We start from the raw sequence: 22,122 nt of genomic DNA on the forward strand, positions 1-22,122 counted from the left end.
GAATTTTGTAGAGTTTTATATAATATAAAAAGAATAATAACTTTTTTTAGGCAAAAAAGAAAAATAACTAGTACTGATCCTGGACCGACTCCAAATGGACCTCCCGTCCCCATCCTGGTCCGGCCCGTAATCGTACCCCGTAGGATTTAAATTAGCCCCGTAGATGTGGCGAAGCCCTTCCCCACAGAGGCACAGACGACAAACCCAAACCCAGCGACCACCATGTCCATGGCCTCAGCACCGCCGCCGCAGCGACGCCGCGCCCCGCCGCCGGCGATCCCGGACGAGATCGTCGAAGAGATCCTCCTCTGCCTCCCGCCAGACGACCCGGCCTGCCTCCTCCGCGCATCCCTCGTCTGCAAGGACTGGTGCGGCATCGTCTCCCACCCCGTCTTCCGCCGCCGCCTCCACGAGCTCTACCTCGCACCCCCCGTGCTCGGCTTCCTCCACGGATCGGAATACGACGACATCCCGCACTTCGTCCACACCACCGCGTCGCCCTTCTCCCTCGCCGCCCCGGACTGGCGCTCGTGGCGGGCGGTGGACTGCCGCCACGGCCGCGCCCTCTTCCTCTCCAAGCGCAATCATGCTCGTACCTGGGAGCTGCTCCTGTGGGAGCCAATCACGGGCGCCCAGTAGCGCATACCGGTGCCCGCGGCGTTCAACGGCAGCTGGCCGACCGCGGCCGTGTTCTGCGCAGTGGACGGGTGCGACCACCGCGACTGCCTTGGGGGTCCATTCCGCGTGGTCTTCGTCTTCGCCGTCGACAACGAAGACGTTGACCACGAGGAGGAGAATGTCACGTCGGCCGGCGTGTACTCGTCGGAGACCGGCACGTGGGGCGAGCTGACCTCGATGTACAGCGAATTCATGATGTTCTTTGGAGAATATTCCAGCTTGCTCGTTGGGAGGTCTCTGCTCTACTTCATGTCTGACGGTGGGTTGATCCTGGAGTACGATTTAGTGAGGCACGGCCTGACTGTCTTCGACCCACCCGACTACAAGTCTGACGCTGGGTTGTCCCTGGAGGATGACAGATTTAAACTCATGCTTGCGGAGGATGGTGGACTGGGAGTTAGTGAAGAATGTGGCCAGCGTCTCAAACTGTGGACAAGGAAGGCGAGTGACACCACTGATGCACCATGGGTTGTGAAGTGCATCTTCTGCTTGGAAAATTTGTTTCCAACTAGCGATCTCTTGGTCCCGGGTATAAATTATAGAGTGACCGTGCTGGGCTTTACTGAGGAAGCACAAGTCATTTTCGTTGACACGGTTGCCGGCCTCTTCACAATCGATCTGCAATTAGGGTTGGTGACGGAGGTGCCGGATGATCGTGGCTTCTGCAATCTGATTCCAGTTGTCGGCTTCTACACTCCTGTGCCCCGACGCGACAACCAGAATCTGCTGGCGTTGAAACCTTGCGAGGAGGCAAGCGGTGAGGGGGGAGAAAACAATAGTTCAGGCACATCGGCTGTTCGACAAGGGGTCCGATGCTATCAATGAGGAGGGACTTTGTCAACACCTTTGAATGCATCAGCTATGACCACAATGTCAGGCGACGGCTTTGTTCCCAGTGGCCTCGCCTATTCTGAGCTGCGCTGAAACATTTGTACGGGGATTCTGGAAAATATCGTGTTAGTTCAGTACTTCAGTTCCCCTTAAGCTTAGTTGTTGGTTTCCATGTGTCCATAGTTGCTTTAGGACTTTTCTTTCTCTGGAAGGTGAGTTCGGAAAAGGTTTTGATTGTTGTAGGACGAGGTTGTTGCCAAGTGGTGTTCATCTTATATTTGGCGACGAACCCAACTGAGTTTGAGGGGTTCAGCAAGTCGAATTACCCTGGAGTTTTTTGATAGCGTTTTTCGATGAGCAGTGGAAGTACTGTAATTAACATTGGGGTTGTAGCTAGAAGCAGCAAACGTGGTAATGTCAGCTCCGTGCTGAGTTTTCCCCAAAAGAGAGGAGCAGCTGATTGTTCGGTGTCTGTGAAATGTGATTCCAAATACATATGAAGTTCTGAAATTGCCAAGATATGTTTGAGACGTTGTAACAAGATGTTTCTACTCCATGTTCATGCTGCCTCAGTGGTCAATACTCATCTGTTGATTGGTATACAAGTAGCTACTTTTGTTAATTATTTTGGTCAATGCTATTGCAATGTTTGCCATGTTCGTTATCGAATTGAATGATTTAAGAAAAAGGGTTTCCCCGCTTTGTATTACAAAGCAACCATCCGATACAACCAACGATAGGAGCTGGGGCGGGAGCAGCACAATCACGCCCAAAAGAAATGAAAGAGAAAAAGAAAAGAAACAAATGCTGATAAAGGCAGATCGACAAAAACGACGAAGCCTCGCGACCGCTGCGTCCACCGGAGATCGCCCACCAAGCTCCGAGACTCCGAAGCGCCGGTACCAATCACACCTTCAAGAAGGGATGCGACGATGACGACGCTGTTGTCAAGGGTTTCCCCCGGTACGCGGCGAGGAGAGAGGAAGGGTAGCCCCGACGCCCTCCAGGAAGGTCCGGCGGCACCCTCAGACACCACCGCGTCGGTGTCGGCCAAGCCAACAAGGATTTATCCCGATCCCATCCTCCACCTCAGGCACTCCGGAGCTCGCCACCAAACCGACCACCACCCTGCACCAACACGGATACAAAGCTTCCCACGTTGTCTCACCACGGCACCGCGAAGATGGTCTGCACAACGACGAAGAGGAGCCGGGACTAGGGCAGCAGCACCGTCGGCCTACGGGAGGGCCCCACCTCCACCGTCCACGATGGTAGCCGACCGGACGCCAAAGCAGGAGCCTACCGGGCCCGTGGCCCCACAGGCCCGACCGGGGCCTCAAAGGCCCGGGCAGCTCCCGCCTCCGCGCAGCAGCTGGCACGCCGTCAGCGTCGCTGCCCCAGTCCAAGCCGCTCCCCTGCCTCCCCATACAGAGGGCGTTGCGGTCGCGCCGGAGCCGACCCGCAAGGACCCAGAAGGGGCCCTACGGGCCCAGATCTGGGCCGGGGACGCGCCACCGGCCGCTCAGCACCACCAGATCGCCCCGCCGCCAAGAGGTGGCACCACCACGGCGAGCGCCGCCGGCCTCCGCCACCAGGACACCGGACCGCCACCGGCCGAGCACCACTGCCGCCTCCCCCCACCCCGGGAAGGAGGAGCATGCGCGGGTAAGGGACGGCCCGCCGCCGCCGGCACCACGGCGGCGGGAGGGAAGGACGGAGGGAGGGCGGACGAGGTGGAAGGAGGCGCGCGCCGCCCCGGCCGCCTCCCGGGGAGACGGCGGAGGCAGCCAGACGGGGAGGAAGGGAGAGGGGCGGGGGGGAGGCGGGAAGGGGGGCCCGCGCCGGGGGCCGGCGGCGGCAGGAAGGGTCTAGGGCCCGCCGGCGGCGGGGGAAACCCTAGCGGGAGCGGGCTTCGACGGTAGAAAATTAGACTGAGCATTCAATTTTCGACCTCACTGAACAAGGTATCATCGAATTGAATGATTGCCATGCTCTGAAAAGCTTTGATGCAACAGGCTTTGCATTAGTCTTGGAGGGTTTTATAAACAATTTTGCATGTTCTTGTGCATGCGTGAATGTTGCTTTTTATGTGAAATCCATATGTATAGATGTATTACATCTTGTCTCAGTCCATTCTGCTAGCATACATGCCTTTTGGAGGAGTTAAGCTTTCCATATATATCTGACATACTAACATCTCAATTTGTTGTGTGCTGCTTAGTGCTACTCTGATGGTCAGTCATCAGTGCCGTGAGTAGGATCCTTTTTTTCTCCGCAGTCGGGAAACACTTCTTTTCATGGTATTGTAGTTTAGGTTCCAGATCAAACATTGACAAGAATCAAGGCACGAAGAAGTGAAGTAGCGAATGATGTTGAAGACTTGTTCTGAAGATAGCATCACAACTAGGACTTGAAAACTATTTGTAACTGCTAAACCTGATAGTTGTATGATGATGCCTTAGCACTGAGTATGTTTGTTGTTCTATACGGTAATGTTTCTATTCTGTGAAGACTTGTAAGAAATGGGATAAACATCGTCGACATATTTCATCAGTTGCAAGAAAACAGTACTATTTTTTTCCCCTCTCTGTATGAATCTGTTTTTTTTCTACTCTTGCCGGCAGTTGCTTGGTTTAAGTAGCATGCATAGCTAATTCGAAGAGGCTGGCTATTCGGAACAGGTAGTGTTTATCTTCCAAATCAACATTTCTACTGTAGTTTCTACATCTCTTCTGAAACATAACAATATAGTTTTGCTGAAAACTGCTGAGCTGCAGCGACATACAAGGCTAGTTTAGAATTGGGTCTGGGTTTAATACAGTGGTCATCATTTTCTTTCTCTTGAAAAAACAACATTTCAAATTTTTCTTAAACTAGGCAAAAAATATTTAGGGCTTGTTTGAGACTCTTCCTTCCATCAAAATCGGGCCGTTGATGAGTAGGATGAACCTATTGTGCTGCAAGCACTTTGGCTTTTTTTGTGGGTCCTGTTTCTCTCAATAAGTTAACTTTATTAAGTGGACAGTTCGTCTTCTATTTTTTAGCTGAATTATTTCTTCTGCTTTTTTTGACAGGTAAATTATATCTTCTGTACTTAATTAGAAGGTTGACCTCCAACAGGATGCTCCAAAAAAAACGCGATGAGGCACCGAGATAGATTCATGACTACGCTATATTTCCTATGACCGACAAAAAACACATAACAAATTACAAGAGCCGAGATTGCATTACTTCTTCTCTCAACTTTCAGAGAAAATGTTCTTCTAATTGCTGGATGGGAAGTTCTACTGCCTCAAGAGGAAAAAGTTTAGATATAGAGCCTGCCTGCCACACTCTAAAGCTCGTCCTTCTTGTCAGAAGAAGAAGAAGCATCCTTGCTAATTTCCTCCACCTTCTCATCGCCGGAGGCATCCTTGTTCTCCTCATCGCTGGCACCGGCAGCTTTGCCCTCATCCTCCTGCCACAGGTAAGAGAAAGTAGTTTTGTGTTAAAATGAGACACATCATATAAGCAGTTAGAAACGTTGAGGATAAAATTAAATTCATTTGCAGCTTACATCAGCTGCATCGTCATTGTCTTCGGTCTTAGCGTTTGCAGATTCCTGACAAGGAGAAAACAGAGTAGTTAGTACTGGATTTAGCGTAGAAGGCAGTATAACAAACAGAAGATGTTTGCATATATACCTCCTCAAGCCTCTTCTTCTCGGCCTCATCAAAGGCAGCCTTCTCAGCCTGCAAGGCAGAGAGCCATTGACTTAGCTCTCTACATCAAATATCTAAAACGAAGCAAAACTGAAAATGAAACAAAACTTAAACTGCTCGTGATAAGACGGCATACATCCTTGTGCTTGCCCCAGGTCTCCTCCGCGAACTTCTTGGCGTACTCGGGGTCATCAGTGATCAGGATGTTGTCGAACAGAGTTCCTGATTTAACCTAGTGCCGGTCGAAGGAGAAATCAATATCAGTGGTCCCAACAAAAGCTTCACAATGTGCTATGCTAACCATGTTTCACAGAACTTGTGAAGCACTAACCTGCCACAGCTCAATGCCAATGTGCTTCAGGCTGTCAAAAGCGTAGATGTAAGGATCATCCTTGAACTCTGCACGAACAAAGGAAAAGAAGATCATATGAGCTTTGATGTTTCACTGAATTAGTTGAGCAGAAAAGATAAATGTACAGCAGTTAATCTGAATGTACAACAGTGGGCAAGCTCAGCTTACCTGGATTGTCAATCAAAGGTGCCTTCCATTTGCCCTTGAAGTTAGGGTTCTTGATTTTCTGAATACAAAAAAGTCTCGTGTCAGAAGTTGCTATGCACGTTGCCACCTATCTGAACAATTAAGTAACTAGTCATGCTGTCATAGTTATACCTTTTGGATCCATGGTCCCTTGTACTCCGGGTTTGGGATGGTTGGAGCTGTCCATTCACCATCTTCCTCATCATCCCAGTCCTCAGGCTGCCATATATGTAATATCGACCAATGTGAGAAATTGCATACAAGAGGCAACAGAACACAAAGTAAAATTGTTTTATGAACGGGGAAATGTGCACCTTCGTTGCATCAGGTTCAGTGATTTCCTTGGGAATGTCATCATACCCCTGCAAACAATCTGAGTCAAACAGGAAACCACTAGAGGCAAAGCACCAAAGACAAACAACAGTTTATAACACAAGAATGTGGAAACTCATGTTGTGCTGTTAGGATTGTAATGGAAACTTTGCATTCGGAGATTAATATGATGAACACTTCGGCTTAGCTCAGTATTATGGCATTGGCCAGAAATCAATACTCATGCTACAACATTATCATCATATCATACAAATTGTGCAGCAACAAAGGGAAAGCTACCTCTGGCTTCTTGTCCTCGGGGTCAGGAAGGAACTCCTCGTCCTCCCAGTCCTCTGGCTGCAACCATCAGCACGCAATGTTATATTAATGGCTTTATTTATCACCTCTGTGACGAAAACACCTTAACCATGGCTAGTAGACAGTTTTATCTCTGAACCTCACCTTCTTGGCATTAGGATCCCTCTTCTTCTTGGCAGGAAGGATGTCCCAGTCATCGTAGACGCTGCCGGACTGCTTCTCGACGTTGTCGATGAGGATGCTGTACGTGGCGTCGGGCCGGAGGATCAAGGTGTAGACGTGCGTGAGCTGGTCCGTCTCGCAGGGCACCTCCTTCTTGATCAGGTGGTTCTTGCCGTTCTTGGTGAGGATCGCGTGCACCTTCTTGGTGGCGTACCCGCAGATGTCCGGCCCAAACATGATGCTGCGATTCGAATCGAACCAGGGCATGAATGATCAACCAGCCACTAAAACAGATCGGAGACGGATTGAACGATTTAGAGGAGATGATCGGCACCTGTATGGGGTCTCGCCGCCGAACTTCTTCTGGTCGACGTCGGCGGGGAGGAGCTTGACGTAGCCGCCGCCACAGTCAAGGTCCTGCTCGTGCTTGACCGAGAACTGCAGCACCAGGGTCTTGTCCTTGTTGCTGAACTCCGGGTACTGCGCCGAGATGGCGTAGAACCTGTAGTCCTCCGACGTCTGGATGCCTGCGGAAACAGAGCAATTCAGTTCCCCATTCGCCGCCGATCAGAAGAGAACAGAACAAAAGGAAATCCGGCGACAAAAATTACCTTTGTCGTCGGCGTCTCCGTTCCATTTGCCGGAGGTGTGGTTCCACTCGCCGGCCGTGTTGTCCTCCTTCTTCCACTCCGACTTGACCCACCGATAGTCCCATCCGTCTGTATTTTGTGAGGCACAAATCACGGCGAGAATTCAGGCACGAAACGACTTACAAGTAGGACTGGATCAACGAACAACTGAGACGTTTTGATCGACTGGATCTAGAACACGCGCGCTACGAGAGAGGGGCGGGGGGGGGGGGGGGGGGGGGGGGTTGGAATTTGGATCCGGAGGGGCGGCTCACCGTCGAACTTCTCCTGGAAGAAGACCTCGCCGGCGACGGCCGACGCGAGCAGCGCGAGCGCGGCCACCGCGGCGGCCGACCTCGCGAGGACCGCCATCGTCACCGGGGACGGCAAGGGAGCGCCCAACACACCAACCGAAGCTTCTAGATCCTTCCGATCCTGCCCACCTAACTCCAAATCTTGGCAACCTAAAACCTCCTGATGGATAGCGAGCGCGAGACGCGCCTTGATAAAGGAGCGGAGTGGCGTCGCCGCAGGAGGACGCCGTCTCACTGACAGCGCGGGCCCGCGTGGTGGCCGTGCGCGCGGCGCACGCATGGGCCGTGTGACCCGCCAATGGCGCACGGGGGCGGGGAGGGGCTGGGCGAATGGGAGGGCGCCGCGTGGCAAAAGCGACGTGTCTCCGGGCACCCGGACGAAGAATGGTACGTGGACGCCTCCTCCTCGTAGGTATCGCTTGCATGTACCGGCTGCGGGTGCTGCCGCGCGGCGGGTGGGGCCCATAGGCAGGCGGGGCCCCGGGTGTCAGAAATGGTGTTATATTCACGATCAATGTCCGTGTGTTGTTACACTTCTGGCTCCAGTTTTGCTTCTGACATTCAACACCCATTTTATTCATGCATTCATTGACAGTTGACATCACTGACAATCAAATAAGAGATGGAGCCAGGAGCATCATGGAAAGCGAGCAGTCCAAAGGTAAGGGTGAACACACTCGATCGCCCCCGCATCGCTCTGCAAGGGTGACTCGGGAGATGTAACCCTAGCCCGTCACCGGCCTTCCCTCCACCTTCCCCTCTCCCTCGTCGCCACCAAAGGTGGTCGCCGACTCGCAATGTGGCCACAAGTGAAGGTTGCGGCGAGGATCTTAAAGCGTTTGGTCAAATGCATGGTGTGCACCAGCATACAATCCCCAATTTCAGTGAAAATCATTTTTAAGGATAAGATCTATTGTGCTTCGGCAACTCCGTACCGTGACTGGTGATGTGTTGTATGTGGCTGCAATGTGTGCACGGGAAAGAATTGTGCACGTGTGAATTTGTCTTGTCCATGGAGCTGAGTATTCATCGAGAAGATTCTCCGGGGTGTGGAGACGGGGCGTGGCATAGACAGTTATCGAGGACCTCCCGTGGATATGCTATCCTTCGTGCTCTAGCGACTCGACACTCGACAATGCCTCCTTGTTGCGCTCAGTGTAGGAGCTCCATCTTTCACGACCTTGACACTGATCGTCTGATCCCCATACATTGCACAAGTTCTACCTCGCACAGTAACCGTCGGTCATTGGGTTCCTAAACCCAGCATGTTGTTGCCGCACTGGCGACGTCTTTCATTGGACGCTCTTCGCCGGTGTGTTTCTGATGCCAATGATGACGATAACAGTGACAGTGATAACATTGTTCACCCTTCGTAGCCGACTCGTCTCGGTTGTGAACATGCGCCACAAGGGGGTCTGCATCATGTCATGCCTTGTGTGGACGAACGACTCGTCGGCAAGGAGAAAGGAGATAGATTGAGGGAGAAAATGAATACGACAAGTAGGACCATGTGGCCAGTGAGAGAAGCATTCAGGGTGGACTTTTCCAGTGGGACAAACAATCTAGGGTCAGTTTAGGGTTGGACTTGACTAGGATCAAGTTTAAGGTTTGATTCTGACCGTCTCTACGAGTTCAAGGTCTTATTCCAAACTTTACTCAGAAAGAAACCATAATGTGGCGCTTGGCATCGGTGTATTTTAATACAGAGGTATTAAATTTACAAGTGTATCTTACCGGACATGAGTGTTTTCGGACAGAAACAAAATAGGTGGGTAGAGACACATATTGTTTTTAGAGGTGTATCTAAAAGAAAAGTGATAACCCAAACAGGCCCTAAAAGTCCAATGTCCGAACGCCCGGTGCTTGAGCTTAAAGCGCGACCGGTTCAACACTATGATCAGTCGTTCGTCCTATGTTTGGCAGAGTATTTGGGCAGGGGTACAAACTTTCAAGAAAGGCTGCATATGGAGGGTAGGCAATGGGATGAAGATAAACATCTGGGAAGACTGCTGGATACCAAATAGTACATCCAGGAAGATTATAACAGTCCGGGGCAACTGTGTTCTGACGACGGTGAATGAACTTATAAATCCTGTCACTGGAGAATGGGATGAAGCACTAATACGGGACAACTTTTGGCATATTGATGCGGAGAGGATTTTGCAAATTCCGATCTTTCATCATGATACGGAAGATTTTGTTTCTTGGCACCTCACAAAGTCGGGCATTTTTTCTGTCCGGTCTGCCTACTACAGGCAATGGGAGGACACCTACGTATCAAGTAACTCAAGTCCCTCTGGAATAAGTGGCTCCTTGGCTCACCCAGCATGGAAGAAACTTTGGAGCTTAAAGGTACCAAGTAAGATAAAAATATTCTTATGGAGATGCTTACATAATGCAATTCCTTGCTGCTGCGTGTTAGCAAACAGGCATATAGCTCAATCAGGACAATGTCCACTCTGCTTGAAAGAAGCAGAAGACGTTGCACATATGGCGTTCAAGTGTACCCAGGCTCAGGAAATTTGGAGGAGCCTAGGCGTACATGAAATAATAGAGCAGGTGGCTACACTAGGCAGATCGGGGGCGGAGATACTGGAGATATTTCTCTGCGACCCAGCGCATCAAACACAATATATGGACTCGGTTGATCTAACTGAGTTGATCGCTGTGGCGAGCTGGTATCTATGGTGGCGAAGAAGGCAAATTGTGTGAGAGGAAGAGGTTCAGTCTCCTGTTCGATCAAGCCAGTCTATCCGTGCACTTTGTCTGAATTTTGTGAGAGCAGCGAGCAAACCTGCAGCAACCCCTCGTCAGAACCTATGGATAAAACCGATGCTGGGCCAACTTATTCTTAATGTTGATGCTGCGTTCTCAGAAGAGGAGAATGCAGGTGTTTGCGGGGCAATTATAAGGGATAGCAGCGGTATGTTTGTGGGCGCAGCAACGGCTAAACTCGAGCACGTGGCAGATGTGGTGTCAGCGGAAGCAGCCGCACTTGTGGAGGGACTCAAGTTAGCCATTTCTATTCGTGCCAATTCTATATTGGTACAGATGGACAATTTAGTCATTGTGGACGCAATCCAACAGAATACTGACCATTCAATGATCGCTGCTCCTATTCTTGACGTCTGCCGAACTCTTCTTCACGACTTCGGAAAGGCTTTATTAGAGCATTGTAACTGTGAATCTAATATGGTAGCTCACGCGCTAGCTCAGAATGGGCGTGTTGATCCATCAAACTTGTGGTTAGGCGCACCTCCCGATTTTATTTCTGCACTTTTCGCGGACGATGTAAGCGTTGTTTAAATTAATAAAGCTAGCCATGAAGGCCTTTTCCTCAGAAAAAATTGATCAGTCGTTCGTCCGTGTGCGCACAAGCTTGTGATAATATTGACCCGGCTAAAGTGCACGGCGTGGAATGCGTCGCGTGTACGCACCCATCGCACCGTGGCACAAGCCAAAATGAAAGCACCACACCAGTGTTTTTTTAGGAAACAAACACGCTAGCACTATTTGTTTTTTTTAAAGGGGAAACACGGTACCACTAGATAATAAGTTTTCACAAAACCCTTTGGGCCGGGCCGTCATTCCATCTGGCCGGCCTCCTTCACGGCCCTAGTCCAAGCGTGCCTGATAGCACCCGTCCTATAAAGCAGACCTTCGCCGCCGCCGCCGCCGCCTCGTCCTCATTTCCTCATCTCCCGGATCGGGAGAGCGATTCCCCAAGGTGATCCAGCCCTCGTTTGACTGCTTCTTCTTCGTTGACATATCATTCTGAACATAGTAGCTGCCATTGTTCGACCTCCTGCTACGTAGATATATAGGCGCTCGTCGTCCACCCTCGTGCATCGGTCGCTAAGTTGTCGTAGATGTTCGACTGGTACTAGACATGCCTGGATCTATGTCTACTCTTGTCTAACGTGGATCTGTTGTTCTGGTGTGTGGTGTTGTTTACTTTTGTCTGCATATATTGGTAGACTGCTCATTCACTGGTCCCGCCAGAATGTTCATGCCGTAGGAATATATAGTGCTTGCTCGCTTGCATGCCTTCACCTGCTGCTCGGTTCTGCTCTCTGTTCCTTATCTTCTCATCGGATGTTTAAGAGCATCTCCAACAGGCGCCCAACACGCGGCGCGCTAAAATCTGATTTGCGGCGCGCGCAACGCCAGGTTTGGCGCGTGGTGCAGCACTTGCTCCAGCAGTAGCGCTAAAATGCAGCGCACGCGAGCAGCCGGCGCACATGTTTATTCTCATTTTGGGCACAAATTTCACACTTCAACACAAAACACATGGCATATATTGAATCCCAAACATCATTCCAACCAAGTTCGTGCCCAAAAATTCATGCCCACAAGTTTAAATTCATGCCCACAACATAATTAAACCAAGTTTAACATGCAAACCAAGTTTATGATGACACAAACGAAAGACACAAGAATCAAGCCTTGTCCTCGTCTTTGTCTTCATGCTCTTCCTCTGATTTATCTGACTCTTCCGAAGACGATTCTTCCTCCTCCTCTTCATTGTTGCGCGTCGTATCCTCATCACGTGAAGCTCGGAAGGTGTTGCCAAGATCTTCAACGGCATCTTCAGAGGCCGCGCGCGAGGCCGATGCTCGGAGGAGCTCCGGCGGAGGCGTGGCCAACGCTCCCAGCGCTAGGGTTTGCGGCGGCGGCGGCGGCGCTGGAGGGTTCGCGGCTGTAGGATGGGGTGAGGGGAGTGCCGGCGCGTGGGTCCATCGGGGTCAGCTCGCCGGCGCCGGCGCCGGCGGGGCGAAGGTGGCGCGGGGGAGAGAGTGCGGCCCGAGCGCTCGTGTGTGCCGCACGCGGAAGCGGGCGCCCCAAATACGCAGCGCGCGATAGCGATTCGGACCGCGCGCCCAACTCTATATGCGGCGCGCGCGGTTATTGTGCGCCTGCTGGCGATGCACTAGCGATTGCGCGCGCGCTAAAACGGGTAAATTTGCGGCGCGGCCCTTGTTTAGCGCGCCTGTTGGAGATGCTCTAATGCAATCAAATTTTATGTTTCAAAAGGTACATATGCATATTAGTGTGTGTTACTATTCCATGTAACTTCACTACAGGCTTTCTGCATGAATGGTTTTCTGATCTGATCATCTCGTTTAAATTATTTAGTTTTTGTTTCAGTTTATTATGGCTGGTTGCATGTTGCATCTCTTTCAGAACGTCTTGTGCATCGAACTGTTTTTTACCGTGGTAGTTACACGATAATACTGTCAGCACTTGTGCATGCTAATATGATTCTGCCACACGAAGCAACCCTCTACACTGTTTTGTCATTCCCACGTTACTTGAAAAAAGAATTGTCGCATGTTGCTTCCCTGTGTAATTATTCGTATTAGTGAAGTTGGATGCTCACGCTCTGCTGTTCTTTGAGTAGGAACTTATCTTACCACCGTGATAGTCAAGATGGTGAAGTTTACAGCAGAGGAGCTCCGCGCAATTATGGACAAGAGGGACAACATCCGCAACATGTCTGTTACTGCTCATGCGGACCATGGTATGTGCTGAACAGTGGGCAGTGGTCTCGGACTATAAGTTTAAAATTGATGTCTTTATAGCCTGTTCTTAATTATATCGCCTTAATCTAAAACGTGGGTATATTTTTAAATTTGTTATTATGAAGTAATTAATTCCATCCATGAAAGTATCAATCCATCGTATTTTGTTTTCTTATATGATTGATTTATGGTTTAATAAGGTAAAATGTGACTACTACATATGTGCCAAGGGCTCAGATCTACCAAATTTGGAGTGTACTCACGATCATGTTTTTATTACAATTTGTAAGCTCTGCTATTTGATATGAGTAGTCAACTTATTTTGTTTCAATGTACTTCACTGTTGTGCCCTACTAAATTTTCAATCGTCTCTTCATATAAATTGTGTTCATTTGTTCAAACCTGACGCTTTCATTTTGTTGAATAACAAAATTTAGCGCCGTTCTTACATTTTGTTTACATATTTGCAGGCAAGTCTACGCTTACGAATACGCTTGTAGAAGCTGCTCGGACTATTGCCGAGGAAGTTGCTAGCGATGTTCGCATGACCGGTGCCCCTGCAGACAAGGCCGAGGGCGAGAAGGTTGTTGCTTCATCACCTCCTTAGTCAGGGTCACACACTCACACCAAAGATCTCAAATAAGGCGCTCAGCCACCATAATAGTGTCTTCTTCTCTATTGTTGGTGTCTTGGTCCTGATGGAAGATAATGATTCACTAAACTATAGGATCGTCCCAAGGTGTCAAGAGTTACCAGACTTGTTCTTGTGATTCTTCTATGTCTTGTAAACTCTATTTTTTAATGTGGTGACTTACATCTCTTGTTGCATGTCATGCTTATCTTTTGTGTATGTGTGCATGTCATCTTTGTGGCCATCATTCGTTTCTTCATGTGTGGTGTTTGTTGTCTACCATAAACACATAACTGGCTCTCGTGGAATATATCACATGTATTGCATCCTCCTTTACTTATAGGATGAGTGTTTTTGAATTCTCCTCTTCGGCGGGGGTGATGAAAGAGAAAAGGCTAGGGGATGTAGATGTAGAGACCTTTTGAAAAATCCCTGCTCGCCATGGGCATATTATCTGCAATATCATTGAAAACTAAGTATATATTGAGGGAGGTTTAAAGATAATGCTTTTGTTCGAACTACATCGTTAGGATGACGTGGCATTATGCATGGCATGTAAATGTTAAAAAATGAGGACTAGTTGGATCTTTTTTTAACACTGTACTGACGTAAGCGCTCATACATATGCGCGCACACACACCCTACCCCTATGAGCACCTCCGAGAGACTGAGCTGAGATTTTACGAAGTCGCCGTAGGCGCCTCGTAGTCGACGAGAACGTCTCCTCCCACTGGACACGCATCGCCGGAACTGAAATAAATCCAGGATAAATGCGAGCATCAGGATTTGAACCCTAGTTGGCTGGGGATACCACTGCCTACCTAACCATCCTACCACACGTTGGTTAATATTGCGAGTAATCATTCAAACTCACGTGTTTGTTGGGTGGCAGACGTCACTAATCAAGAACACTATTTGAAGGAGGTGGTGGTTTGGTGGATTCTTTTGATGCATGATGCAGAAGAAGTCATGAAAATCAGGTTGCCCAAATTATGAAGATGATGACTTCACTACCTACTATCCTAAGATTGACATTTTTTTTGTCCGGAGCATCTACCGTTTGGCACTTGATGCTACGCTAAGTACAAGCAAACTCCAACACAATCGAAATTATTTGGAAGGCCCTAGTGCCTCCGAAGGTTCATGATTTTGCCTGGAAGCTAGCCTATGTATCCATTCTGATACACACTAATCGATGCAAGTGGATACCAAATCTATCACCAATTTGCAATGTTTGCGGTAGCGAACTAAAACACGTCTTTCATGTCGTAATGTGGTGTACGTTTGTTGGTGATTTGCGACATGGCTTGCAAGATGTTTGGGGCATCCCACTGGATAACGAGTTAAATTACTTTAGGAAAGACTAGGTTCTTATTGTGCTTGATAAGATGAATGAAGACATGCACACAAATTTGGCGCTCATGTCGTAGCGTGCATGCGACATCGCCGAAATGATGCTGTTCTTGGCAAAGTGAGGCTTTACACTCGATTGAGTTTCTTTGGAATCATATGTCTTCCTTGCAGATGTTGAATAGTGACATAGGCAAAATTCATCGAAGGCAAAACGTGAAGTTGGGTGTGGTTTTTCCACCGGGGACAACCACCGACATGAGCTATCAAAAGCAGAAATAGCAACCCTGAGATGATAGTTATTGGTGCTAGATTTTATGAACGGTCTAAGAGCAAATGTAGTAGATTCTCTAAAAAGTGAGTCTTTTAAATAGCTTAAACTGTGTTCTAAAGGTATTGGTGCCTTGTGCTATTTCATATTCCTTAAAACCGACACTTCATAATTTTATTTCTCTCCTATTGTCCTATATATAATATGCGTACATATAAATGTAGGGGATCGTGGCAGAAATTAAAATTTTCTACGCATCACCCAGATCAATCTATGGAGTTTACTAGCAACGAGAGGGGAGGAGTGCATCTACATACCCTTGTAGATCGCGAGCGGAAGCGTTCAAGAGAACGGGGTTGATGGAGTCGTACTCGTCGTGATCCAAATCACCGATGATCCAAGCGCCGAACGGACGGCACCTCCGCGTTCAACACACGTACGGAGCGGTGACGTCTCCCACGCCTTGATCCAGTAAGGAGGAGGGAGAGGTTGAGGAAGAAGGCTCCAACAGCAGCACGACGGCGTGGTGGTGGTGGAGTGACAGTTCTCCGGCAGGGCTTCGCCAAGCACACGCGGAGGAGGAGAGGTGTTGGAGAGGGGAGGGGCTGCGCCTTGGATGTGGTGCTGCAGCCCTCCCATCACCCCTCTATTTATAGAGAGGAGGGGGAAGGGGGCCGACCCCTCTAGATGAGATCTAGAGGGGGGCGGCGGCCAAGGGGGGAGGGAGCTTGCCCCCCAAGCAAGGCCCCCCCCCTTTAGGGTTCCCCCCCAACCCTAGGCGCATGGGCCCTAGGGGGGTTGGCGCCCAGCCCACTAAGGGCTGGTTCCCTTCCACCTACAGCCCATAAGGCCCTCGGGGGCAGGTGGACCCTCCCGGTGGACCCCCGGAACCCCTCCGGTGGTCCCGGTACAATACCGGTATACCCCCGAATATTTCCGGTGACCGTATGGTGACTTCCCATATATAAATCTTTACCTCCAGACCATTCCGGAACTCCGCGTGACGTCCGGGATCTCATCCGGGACTCCGAACAACATTCGGTAATCACATACAAACCTTCCTTATAACCCTAGCGTCATCGAACCTTAAGTGTGTAGACCCTACGGGTTCGGGAATCATGCAGACATGACCGAGACACCTCTCTAGCCAATAACCAACAGCGGGATCTGGATACCCATGTTGGCTCCCACATGTTCCACGATGATCTCATCGGATGAACCACGATGTCGAGGATTCAAGCAATCCCGTATACAATTCCCTTTATCAATCGGTACTTTACTTGCCCGAGATTCGATCGTCGGTATCCGAATACCTCGTTCAATCTCGTTACCGGCAAGTCACTTTACTCATTCCGTAATGCATGATCCCGTGACTAACTACTTAGTCACATTGAGCTCATTATGATGATGCAATACCGAGTGGGCCAGAGATACCTCTCCGTCATACAGAGTGACAAATCCCAGTCTCGATCCGAGCCAACCCAACAGACACTTTCGGAGATACCTGTAGTGCACCTTTATAGCCACCCAGTTACGTTGTGACGTTTGGTACACCCAAAGCATTCCTATGATATCCGGGAGTTGCACGATCTCATGGTCTAAGAAAATGATACTTGACATTAGAAAAGCTTTAGCAAACGAACTACACGATCTAGTGCTATGCTTAGGATTGGGTCTTGTCCATCACATCATTCTCCTAATGATGTGATCCCGTTATCAATGACATCCAATATGCATGGTCAGGAAACCGTAACCATCTATTGATCAACGAGCTAGTCAACTAGAGGCTCACTAGGGACATGTTATGGTCTATGTATTCACACATGTATTACGATTTCCGGATAACACAATTAAAGCATGAACAATAGACAATTATCATGAACAAGGAAATATAATAATAACCATTTTATTATTGCCTCTAGGGCATATTTCCAACAGTCTCCCACTTGCACTAGAGTCAATAATCTAGTTACATTCTGATGAATCGTACACCCATAGAGTTCTGGTGTTGATCATGTTTCGCTCGTGGAAGAGGTTTAGTCAACGGATCTGCGACATTCAAATCCGTATGCACTTTACAAATATCTATGTCTCCATTTTGAACATTTTCACGAATGGAGTTGAAGCGACGCTTGATGTGCCTGGTCTTCTTGTGAAACCTGGGCTCCTTGGCAAGGGCAATAGCTCCAGTGTTGTCACAGAAAAGAGTCATCGGCCCCGATGCATTGGGAATAACTCCTAGGTCGGCAATGAACTCCTTCATCCAGATTGCTTCATGTGCTGCCTCCGAGGCTGCCATGTACTGCGCTTCACATGTAGATCCCGCCACGACGCTTTGCTTGCAACTGCACCAGCTGACTGCCCCACCATTCAAAATATAAACGTATCCGGTTTGTGACTTAGAGTCATCCAGATCTGTGTCGAAGCTAGCATCGACGTAACCCTTTACGACGAGCTCTTCGTCACCTCCATAAACGAGAAACATATCCTTAGTCCTTTTCAGGTACTTTAGGATGTTCTTGACCGCTGTCCAGTGTTCCATGTCGGGATTACTTTGGTACCTTCCTACCAAACTTACGGCAAGGTTTACATCTGTAACACCCCGAGAATCATGCTACAGTAACTCTCTGTGATTAAGCTAATCATGTTGCTAAACAGGGCTTGATCACATTGGAATCACATTTCTTTTCAAACTCCTAATTCAAATTTCAATTAAAATTAAAGTGGAAAATAAAAGTTTTCAAAAATTTAAACAAAAATGTTCGGTGGGTGCCAAATAATACACTGGTAATTATTGTGGAGAAAACTCCTTTTTAGAAAATGCCTAAGTATTTTAAAATGGATTAAAAGGTGAAAGAAAATAAATAAAAGAAAATGCAAAACAAAACAGAACAAACAAAGAAAAAAAGAGAAGGAGAAGGCCCCCCCCACTGGACCCCTGGCCCAACTGGGCCGACCCCCGGCCCAGCCGGCCTAGCCCACCTCTCCCACTCGCCCTCCCCTTCCCTGTTCCCCCGACCGGGGTCGGAACAGGGGCCGGTCCCCGCCGCACCCCCTCGCCGGCGACGGGGGAGGATAAGGACGCCAGCGCCCCCCGCCTCCTCGGGCCCCTCTCCCACTCGCCCCGTTCACCTCTCGGCCTCTGCGCCTCTCCCTTCCCCCCCCCAGATCCACGCCGCTCCCTGCTTCCCCACGCCCGACGCGGTCGCCGCCGTTCTCCGTCGTTCACGCGGCCACCGAGCCCCGTTCTCCTCCCCGACGTGTCCACGAGCTCCGCCGCGTCGAGCCCGTCCTCCCCGACCACCTGCTCGAGCCGGGACACCCTACATCGCCCCCAACGCCGTCGCCTTCTTCCTCGGGTCGCCACCGTCTCCTTCGACTCCGGCGACTGCTGCTGCTACTAAGCCACCCACGGGCCTCTGTGTGCCGCGCGGTGAGCTTCTCCCCCTCCTCCCCTGTCCTTTCGCTCTCGCGCGCCCCCTAGCTGCTTCCCCCCGCGCGCCCAAACGCAGCGCCGCGGAGCTCGCCGCCGGCAAGGCTCCGGTGACCTTTTGGTCACGGGCTCAAGCCCGTTGCACTCCCCACAACGCGTAGATGCTCCCCAGCCCCTCCGCTTGCTCGATAGCACGCCGTAGCCCCGTTTCCGTCGGGCACCCGTGCGCGCCGCCGCCTCCGCCGCTCGCCGGCGCCGATTCCGGCCAGGTCCGGCGAAGCTACGGCCACCACTGGATGCGGCGTTGCGAGCTCCTTCGAATGAGCCTAGCCCCGCTCCTCCCCGAGCCCTGTAGCGCGATTCCGGCCAACTCCGGCGAGGGGCCGCCGCTGTTTTGGTCGCCGGAGTCGCTCCGGCGCCGGCCGCCGACGTGGCTGGCCTGGGGCCACCCCAGTGCCACTGCCAGTGGGCCCAGTGGGTCCCAGTTGACTGGGTTGACCCAGTCAACTGCTGACTGGGCAGGCCCAGCCACTGACATGCGGGCTCTGCCGCATAATTAACAAAAAAAATGTTTTTATAAATAAAACTAATTAATTAATCTAATTAGGCACTGACAGGTGGGGTCCAGTAGTTAATTTAATCTTCTAATTAGCCCACTGTCTATGACAGGTGGGGCCCACTGGTCAGTTTGACCTGGTCAGCCGCTCTGTTGACCTGCTAACATCAGCATTACCTCATGCTGACGTCATAATTCATTTTTGCTAAATTCAAATAATCTTCAAAAATTCATATCTTTTAAACCGTAACTCGGATGAAAATGTTTTCTATATGAAAGTTGCTTAGAACGACGAGACGAATCCGAATACGCAGTCCGTTCGTCCGCCACACCTCCCTAACCTATCGATCTAGCAACTTTCCCCCTCCGGTCTGTCTGTCCGAAAACGCGAAACATCGGGAATGCCTCCCGGATGTTCCCCCCCTTTCGTCGGTACCACCTACTGTTGCGTTAGGACACACCTAGCACCGCTCATTGTCATGTCACGCATCGTCATGCTTATGTTTGCATTGTATTTACTGTTTCTCCCCCCCCTCTTCTCTCCTGTAGACTACGAGACCGACACTGCTGCTGCCCAGTTCGACTACGGAGTCGACGACCCCTCCTACTTGCCAGAGCAACCAGGCAAGCCCCCCCTTGATCACCAGATATCGCCTATTCTTCTCTATACTGCTTGCATTAGAGTAGTGTAGCATGTTACTCCTTTTCGATATCCTATCCTGATGCATAGCCTATCCTTGCTACTACTGTTGTTACCTTTACCTGCAATCCTACATGCTTAGTATAGGATGCTAGTTCCCATCAGTGGCCCTACATTCTTGTCCGTCTGCTGTGCTATACTATCGGGCCGTGATCACCTGGGCGGTGATCACGGGTATATACTTATATACTATATACATGACACATGTGATGACTAAAGTCGGGTCGGCTCGTAGGAGTACCCGCAAGTGGATCTTTGTGGCGGAGCGACAGGGCAGGTTGAGACCACCCAGGTGAGAGGTGGGCCTGGCCTTGGTCGACGTTCGCGGTTACTTAACACGCCTAACGAGATCTTGGTATTTGATCTGAGTCTGGCCATTTGGTCTATACGCACTAGCCATCTACGCGGGAGTAGTTATGGGTATCCCGGCGTCGTGGTATCAGCCGAAGCCTTCGTGACGTCAGCGACTGAGTGGCGCGCGCCGTGTTGGACCGCTTTGACGTAACCGCCGTGATCGTGTGGGTTGCTAGGTCTGCTCGCGGCCGCGTTCGCAACGTGCAGGTGTGCATAGGGCGATGGGCCCAGACCCCTGCGCGCTTAGGATTAGACTGGCGTGCTGACCGCTCTGTTGTGCTTAGGTGGGGCTGCGACGCGTTGATCTTACGAGGCCGGGCATGACCCAGAAAAGTGTGTCCGGCCAAATGGGATCGAGCGTGTTGGGTTATGTGGTGCACCCCTGCAGGGAAGTTTATCTATTCGAATAGCCGTGTCCCTCGGTAAAAGGACGACCCGGAGTTGTACCTTGACCTTATGACAACTAGAACTGGATACTGAATAAAATACACCCTTCCAAGTGCCAGATACAACCCGGTGATCGCTCTCTAACAGGGCGACGAGGAGGGGATCGCCGGGTAGGATTATGCTATGCGATGCTACTTGGAGGACTTCAATCTACTCTCTTCTATATGCTGCAAGATGGGGATGGCCAGAAGCGTAGTCTTCGACAGGACTAGCTATCCCCCTTTTATTCTGGCATTCTGCAGTTCAGTCCACTGATATGCCCCTTTACACATATACCCATGCATATGTAGTGTAGCTCCTTGCTTGCGAGTACTTTGGATGAGTACTCACGGTTGCTTCTCTCCCTCTTTTCCCCCTTTTCTTTTCTATCTGGTTGTCACAACCAGATGCTGGAGTCCAGGCGCCAGGCGCCACCGTCGACGACGACACCTACGACACTGGAGGTGCCTACTACTACGTGCAGGCCGCTGACGACGACCAGGAGTAGTTAGGAGGATCCCAGGCAGGAGGCCTGCGCCTCGTTCGATCTGTATCCCAGTTTGTGCTAGCCTTCTTAAGGCAACTTGTTTAACTTATGTCTGTACTCAGATATTGTTGCTTCCGCTGACTCGTCTGTGATCGAGCACTTGTAATCGAGCCCTCGAGGCCCCTGGCTTGTATTATGATGCTTGTATGACTTATTTATGTTTTAGAGTTGTGTTGTGATATCTTCCCGTGAGTCCCTGATCTTGATCATACACATTTGCGTGCATGATTAGTGGACGGTCAAATCGGGGGCGTCACAACATCAGGTCTGATACACAGCATGGCATACATAATAGACCATATGGCCGAGGCATAGGGGACGACACTCATCTTTTCTCTATCTTCTGCCGTGGTCGGGCATTGAGCCGTGCTCAATCTCACACCTTGCAATACAGGCAAGAACCCCTTCTTGGACTGATCCATATTGAACTTCTTCAATATCTTGTCAAGGTATGTGCTTTGTGAAAGACGTATGAGGCGTCTCGATCTATCTCTATAGATCTTGATGCCTAATATGTAAGCAGCTTCTCCAAGGTCCTTCATTGAAAAACACTTATTGAAGTAGGCCTTTATACTTTCCAAGAATTCTATATCATTTCTCATCAATAGTATGTCATCCACATATAATAAGAGAAATGCTACAGAGCTCCCACTCACTTTCTTGTAAACACAGGCTTCTCCATAAGTCTGCGTAAACCCAAACACTTTGATCATCTCATCAAAGCAAATGTTCCAACTCCGAGATGCCTGCACCCGCCCATAGATTGAGCGCTGGAGCTTGCATACTTTGTCAGCATTCTTAGGATCGACAAAACCTTCCGGCTGCATCATATACAATTCTTCCTTAAGG

At 50.0% G+C, this 22,122-nt stretch overlaps 2 protein-coding genes and 1 pseudogene across 2 annotated transcripts; 2 read left to right on the plus strand and 1 right to left on the minus strand.

The window, feature by feature from the left end:
• The first annotated feature begins 228 nt into the window (after window positions 1–228).
• On the plus strand, window positions 229–1,528 carry LOC109746545 (uncharacterized; annotated as a pseudogene).
• A 3,188-nt stretch (window positions 1,529–4,716) lies between these two features.
• On the minus strand, window positions 4,717–7,657 carry LOC109746552 (calreticulin). The gene is made up of 13 exons (XM_020305670.3): window positions 7,445–7,657; window positions 7,152–7,259; window positions 6,875–7,067; window positions 6,523–6,781; window positions 6,361–6,417; window positions 6,063–6,110; window positions 5,881–5,967; window positions 5,731–5,788; window positions 5,542–5,609; window positions 5,347–5,442; window positions 5,193–5,240; window positions 5,066–5,110; window positions 4,717–4,966 (listed from the first exon to the last, which is right to left on the minus strand). The coding sequence occupies exons 1-13, from the start codon at window positions 7,539–7,541 to the stop codon at window positions 4,844–4,846; spliced, it is 1,287 nt and encodes a 428-aa protein (XP_020161259.1). The 5' UTR covers window positions 7,542–7,657; the 3' UTR covers window positions 4,717–4,843.
• Window positions 7,658–12,913: 5,256 nt separating this feature from the next.
• On the plus strand, window positions 12,914–13,623 carry LOC109746541 (elongation factor 2-like). The gene is made up of 2 exons (XM_020305662.2): window positions 12,914–13,004; window positions 13,476–13,623. The coding sequence occupies exons 1-2, from the start codon at window positions 12,914–12,916 to the stop codon at window positions 13,610–13,612; spliced, it is 228 nt and encodes a 75-aa protein (XP_020161251.1). The 3' UTR covers window positions 13,613–13,623.
• The last annotated feature ends 8,499 nt before the right edge of the window (window positions 13,624–22,122 follow it).

This window comes from Aegilops tauschii, chromosome 5 (assembly GCF_002575655.3).
Source record: "Aegilops tauschii subsp. strangulata cultivar AL8/78 chromosome 5, Aet v6.0, whole genome shotgun sequence".
Taxonomy (NCBI): Eukaryota; Viridiplantae; Streptophyta; class Magnoliopsida; order Poales; family Poaceae; genus Aegilops; species Aegilops tauschii.